The sequence below is a fragment of the Colias philodice genome, chromosome 5, assembly GCF_061535455.1.
Source record: "Colias philodice isolate Cphi_HAF_F1 chromosome 5, ilColPhil1 Martin Lab GWU primary, whole genome shotgun sequence".
NCBI classification, from domain to species: Eukaryota; Metazoa; Arthropoda; class Insecta; order Lepidoptera; family Pieridae; genus Colias; species Colias philodice.
This window is the reverse complement of record NC_143090.1, coordinates 983,135-989,351: the sequence shown is the minus strand read 5'-3', so window position 1 is coordinate 989,351 and position 6,217 is coordinate 983,135. Positions and strand designations below refer to the sequence as shown.

Here is a 6,217-nt window from a genome sequence, read left to right as displayed (position 1 = left end):
CGCCCAATCAATAATTGATTGGGAATGTGCATCAAAAACAATTTTTCGAAAACATTAGTAGATATGCTTTTAATAAAGGTTATGCTATGTGTTTACCACCGATCCAGAAAGCAATATCTATAGAGAAGAACCGCCAAGAAACTCCATAGTTGCTCTTTTAAAATCATGTCAATGATGGTCATTATCGAAAAAAAGTATTCGAAAAAATAATTGACATAATAATCTGAATAAAATATTCGAAATAAGAGCTCAAACTAATTTCTAAACCACAAAATATTCAAGGTTTTCATTATCCTTTCCCACCAATTTTAAATCCCAAACGAGGTGTCATTATTATAATCTAGATTGCCTGTGATCAACATAACAGGATATCCAGATTAAGTCATCAACAGTAGCATTGCAGTCATTGTGTGAAAATTATCATTATATTTTATTGAAGTGATCATACAAAATTACACCGAAATGCTGAGATTTTCTGCAGTGTCGGTTGTTTATTTTTATAGTTCAATGCGAAAACGTTTATTTTTATTCATTTGAAATAATATAATAATCCATACTAATATTATAAATGCGAAAGTAGCTCTGTCTGTCTGTCTGTTACTCAATCACGCCTTAACTACTGAACCAATTTGCATGAAATTTGGTATAGAGATATTTTGATACCCGAGAAAGGACATAGGATAGGTTTTATCCCGGAAATCCTACGGGAACGGGTTTTTCTTTGAAAACGCGGGCGAAGCCGTGGGCGGAAAGCTAGTAAGAAATAAGTTAAACGATTTAAACACATAACTATACCCCTTTACAACCGGTCTGATAAGATCGTGAGTCTTGACTTTAAAAAAATCTGGACCAAAATCAAATCAATTTTTGCGAACGCAACCTGTGCCGATCGTTAGTGAGTCTATCTGAGAACGCGCGAAAAACTGGTTTATTAGTGTAGACACAAGTCATAACTTGTCAGAAGCCCAGAGGCCGCAGAAAGGATGGCTGCGTTCTTCGACAACGATTCCCGCTCGCGTAAGTACCTAATATTTACGTAATTTAAACAGATATTTAAACAACTTTCTATGTGTATCGTGTGTTTATGAGTTGCTTTAAAGTATATCAAGTGTTTTTTGTACTTTACATCGATAGTTTTATTAGAATCTTCTTCGAAATTTAAACACTCACGGTCGTGTGATACCGGTCGTAGTACGTACAATTAATTTGTTTTGTTGTGGTGCATTTTTAAGTTGGTTTTGAGTATTATGCTTCCTAAATATGGTTTTATTTTTTATTTTAGGGCTTAAGCTTACTGATGACATGATAACAGACCTGTTAAATGATGGAAATAATTCAGAGCTAGAAGATTTTGACGAAGATGACCTGGAATTATTCGAACAAGATGTCTTATTTAGGCAAACTAATGATGAAAATCACTTTGAAGGGGAGCAGGTCGATGAAGTTGTCCCTGAGAGTTCCTTTATGGCTCCTTCGACGTCATCTACTCCAGTAGTGCCACAACTTTCTCCGTTGATTGAGATACAAATCCCACCGACACCAAGAAACACTGTTCAGGCATCTAGAAGATCACGCCAAGGCAATTCAACTTCTGCTACACATGACAGATCCAGCTTATCAGAAGTTGTTCTGGAAGCTGTTCGAGGAAGAGTTTCAGCATCAGCACCCAGGGCAACGAGAAAGAGAGTATGGAAGCAAACTACATTCGCAGAGAAAGCGCACGACTATCCTGCTCTGCAAATAAAGCCGGCAAGGCGTCCAATTGATTATTTTAACGACTATTTTGACACTGAGTATCGCGGTGCACAAACGAATATTTCCTACGCACTACAGGCCGTGAACTCAAATGTACAAGTGCAGAGATCGCTTAATTATTTGCAGCACATATCAACATGGGCTGCATTTCCTTTCCTCGACTGCCGATGTATTGGAGAGCTGGTATCTCGTCTTATGTCGCGAGACAGGTTCCTTGTCCTTCGTAATGCACTCCATGTTATTGATTCTGATACTCCGGCTGCAAAAGATACAGGTAATCCGCTATGGAACGTACAACGTTGAAAGTTCTCATACACTTCTTGGATCTTGCGCTGGTCAACTCTTGGAGGCTTTGCCGAAACTATTGTTTAGCCAATAAGTTACCTAGAAAAGAATCACTGGCTCTGCTTGATTTTCGTTTGAATGTTGCTGATAGCTTATCCTGCATACCAGATCGTCTTCGTAGAGAAGAAAATGAGGATGATTTACCATCAGTTCCTCCTCGACATTATAAAATATTCTGACCAGCTAATGTTTTATCAGAAGCAGAGGTATGACGGATATGAACACTATCCTGTCTTTGATGACATTAAAGCACCCAGATGCTGTCGAATGGAAGGTTGTGGAAGTCGCTCTAAAATTAAATGTACCAAATGTGATGGGTATTTATGTTTGTCTCGTGACAAAAATTGTTTTATGTCCTATCATGTTAAAAATATGTAGTCTTTATCTTTACTAGTATCTATTAAGGCTGATTATTGTTATAAATCCTATTGTACTTGACATTACAATTTACAATTACATACTTTGATCTCTTGGAAGTTAATATTTACCATTAAGTTTGATTTTATCGTTATTGAGTCTTGAAGACTGATTAAAAATTATAAAAGAATGTTGAATTTGTGTTTTTTTATTAAAATAAATATATTAAAATATGAAATTTTCTTTTTTTAATCTATAAATACATGTAAATATATCGATGAGAACAAACACTCACGATCATGCGACTTACAAATTATTCCTGAGACTCACGATCGTGAGGGTCTGATTGCTGGAGACCAGCATGAACAGGATTTTTTTTAATATTTTTCTTACATTATAAGGACCATAAGGAAAGGACAGAATAAGATTTTAACTGGTTTTGGCAAAATTTTTCCTCCCGGTTGTAAAGGGATACTATACACTTGTAGAAAATGTTACAAATTTTGATCCCAAGTCTCAGGGAATACCTAATCTCTATTTCTAGTTCCATCCCTACAATATTTTGTAACGATGTCATTGAAAGCCACAATCATTAATCTTCTCCATTTTTTGCCGCACCATTTTGAATAATTCCTTGTTTTCAAATTAACTAATTTACCAATTTCAAAGAGGCCGCAAAAAGTTTCTATATCAAATGACAATAAAAAGAATTTTTTATCTGTGAACTCGCGAATAAAGAAACGGCGGGAAGTCTGAAATTCTAAATTCAAATGGACGTCAATTCGAACAAAGGTCTCCTGCGAGCGCGCCAATAGCTCCCCGCACAGACCACACAATGACATAGGCATAGATAAAAAAGTATTTTAAATTCACGCGCTACTGAATTAAACAAATTAATTATAGGTGTAGACATGTGTATAATTTAATTAGAATCGGTCAAGTGTGACTGTTGTTCAATGTGGTCGGAGAAATTAATAATTTGGCTCTACACGTGGTCAAAGTAATGATTTTTGCAACTAGGTATGGTATATATATTATTGCATCCGTGATTGCATTGTTAATCATCATTAAAATTGATATACGAGTTTTACAAGTGCAATACGTTTATACGAGTATAATAATTATTATCGTGTCTAAAAAATATAAGCTCAATCGATGCAGAATATTTTTTTACCTAAGCTAACATTTCTATATAATTTTCACTTATTTATTTATATATATATAACCTCTATGTAAAATATATATTCTTATTCATAAACAACATTAGCTTGACATGCCGTCACATTGGATTTATAATTTCTTCAAAAAACCGTATTTCAAATATTCCCGCAATAATGTAAATCTTCAGAAATAATCATTTCCTAACCTTGCCATTCTACTTTGGCATGAGTTAGGGAACAACAAATACATAAATAGGTATGTAGAGTAAAGAGCGTAATTGTTACGGATAATATTTTAGGATAAAAAGTTACGAAAATAATAATAAATCTATTGAGCGAGGTGGGTATTGAACTTGTGTTATCACATTTGGTGACTTTGCAAAAGTGCTCTCTAAGCAATGTACATGCTTTTAGTAATTTTAAATATTTATTTAAAGCTACTTTTATCACACAGTAACGACTTCCTACTACAAAATGGCCGATATCGCAAAAGAGTATTTAGAAAATTCTTTAGACCGTTCAATAATTGAACGGCGTTCATACAATAACCCAAATGATTTGGACACCCGGCAAACATTGCAGGAATCAGAGGTCAGACATTTTTAAACCAATATTATGAAATTAACTGTTACCTTAGCCTTTTTGATAGGAATAACGAAGCATACAGGACACTCGTCCTCATCATAAAAATATAGCCTGTGCCTTCTGCTGGAGAAAGAGTTATTGAGATCGGTTAAAAAAATTGGTTTAAGTATCTATTTCAAACAAATCAATTCTATCCTCTTCAAAATTTATAGATCAGTAGTTCAATACATTTCTTTTACCACAAGGAATTGAAAGGAAAAGCTTTTCCAGAGCATGGTCACAAATTCTTCATCATATGTTTTGGCACGTGACGACAGTCACCTCAGTAGAGAGGTTGACCGGTGGATCAGGGGCTCAGCAGACTCTAATGTGAATGGGATTCAAAACCGCAGGTTGTATGTAATATAATATACTCTAAGTATTTATAGATATATTCGAGCTCTGCTTATATTTTATACGGAATACGAGTATAGCTATTCATGATAAAGGAAAAAACTATTTTTTTCGCCAAATGGAGTAAATTGAGCATTTGCGATTTTTGTGTGATGTTATTTACCTATTAATTTTTGAATCACACTCATCTACACTATCAGTGATAAAAAGAAATTATTCCCATTCATTCCAATCACAAAAAGTTTACAATCCATAGCCAAGGCAAAGTTTTATTGAAATTAAAATAAAACATAATTATTATTACTTACTCCTTTTCCTTCTATACAGGCCGCCTGTCATACAAAGATCAACTCTCACATCCCGGGATTCCAGGCTAAGTTCAAGCTTCTGGTACATAGCTGCCTTGCTTCTCCCGTTATTCAGCGCAAATAACTCCTATTGGAGATGTACGCCAAGGTTTGTATGAAAATATAGTTTACTGCCATCTATCTATTTGAAGTGAAAACTTGAAATAGTTTGATTACAGCGCCATCTGTTATGTGCTTTTGCAAACGTGAAGAATCCGTTGTGTGGTCAGCTACCGTAAATTTAGTGTTGTTGTATAGATGGCGCTTGAATGAAATGTAGTGCGTATTAACGCATACTAGATGGCGCTTTTATAAATCGTAAGAATCCGTGAATTATAAATTTTAGATAAAATTTAATAATTATTAATTTATTGTTAAACTATAAATGTCTATTATACATTTAATTAAATTAATAATACAAAATAAAAATAAAACACTCAGAAAATAACTTCAAATTACCAAAAAAAATATCATTTTTGAACGAAGAACAAGGAATTCAAATTTCAAAATTTATTTTCTTACCAGCTATTTTACACTTTTTTCAGTTCCACTGTTATTAATTTTCGATAGTTTACTGTTTATTGTTTATTATTTATTCCGTTTACAGTGCAATATTAAACACAGCAGAGTTACTCGTAGTGCAAGTTGGACGAGCATGTAGCCGAGTGAGATGCCACATCCAAAGGTTAGCTCGCAACCAAGCCTCAAGGGAAATCTTTGCAACGGCCATGGACATCATTTTAGTGGTATATGCTGTTGGCTTTCTGATCCTTTCGATGTACCAAGCGTCTTTAATTGGATAAATGTACGTTATAAATTATTATATGATAGCATATTATAGTGAATTACAGTTTTTGAAATCTGTTGATTTTTTCTTTTGGCTAACTAAGTAGGTACCTATTCGAATAACGTGTTGATATTTCGCTGTGCTATTCACATTTTATCTATTTGATTCTTATTTGATTAATTAGGCGAGAATTTTCAAATACGTCCCTACTTATAATTAATTTGAAAGCTGCTATTGCTGAAAGCATGATCTAAGTTTTCATAAATAATATTAATTATTGTACCAACGATAAAGCCTGCTTAGTTTAGAATAAGTTTATGTTATTCAATGAAGAGCTCCCAAGAAAGAGCATTTCTCTACCAGGCTTTAAATAACTGCATTATTACATTGTAACTAAGAACACGTATTCACTACCCAGTAAAGTATAAATAAAACAAATTAACCCAAGCACTTACACAAACTAATAAGGGACTCGTTTGTTCTCAAGT

The 6,217-nt window shown here is 34.0% G+C and overlaps 1 protein-coding gene across 1 annotated transcript; it reads left to right on the top strand.

Annotated features, from left to right (window-relative positions):
- The first annotated feature begins 4,091 nt into the window (after nt 1–4,091).
- LOC149488217 (uncharacterized) lies at nt 4,092–5,771 on the top strand. The gene is made up of 4 exons (XM_089695205.1): nt 4,092–4,208; nt 4,473–4,594; nt 4,923–5,051; nt 5,550–5,771. The coding sequence occupies exons 1-4, from the start codon at nt 4,092–4,094 to the stop codon at nt 5,743–5,745; spliced, it is 564 nt and encodes a 187-aa protein (XP_089551331.1). The 3' UTR covers nt 5,746–5,771.
- Nucleotides 5,772–6,217: the final 446 nt, after the last annotated feature.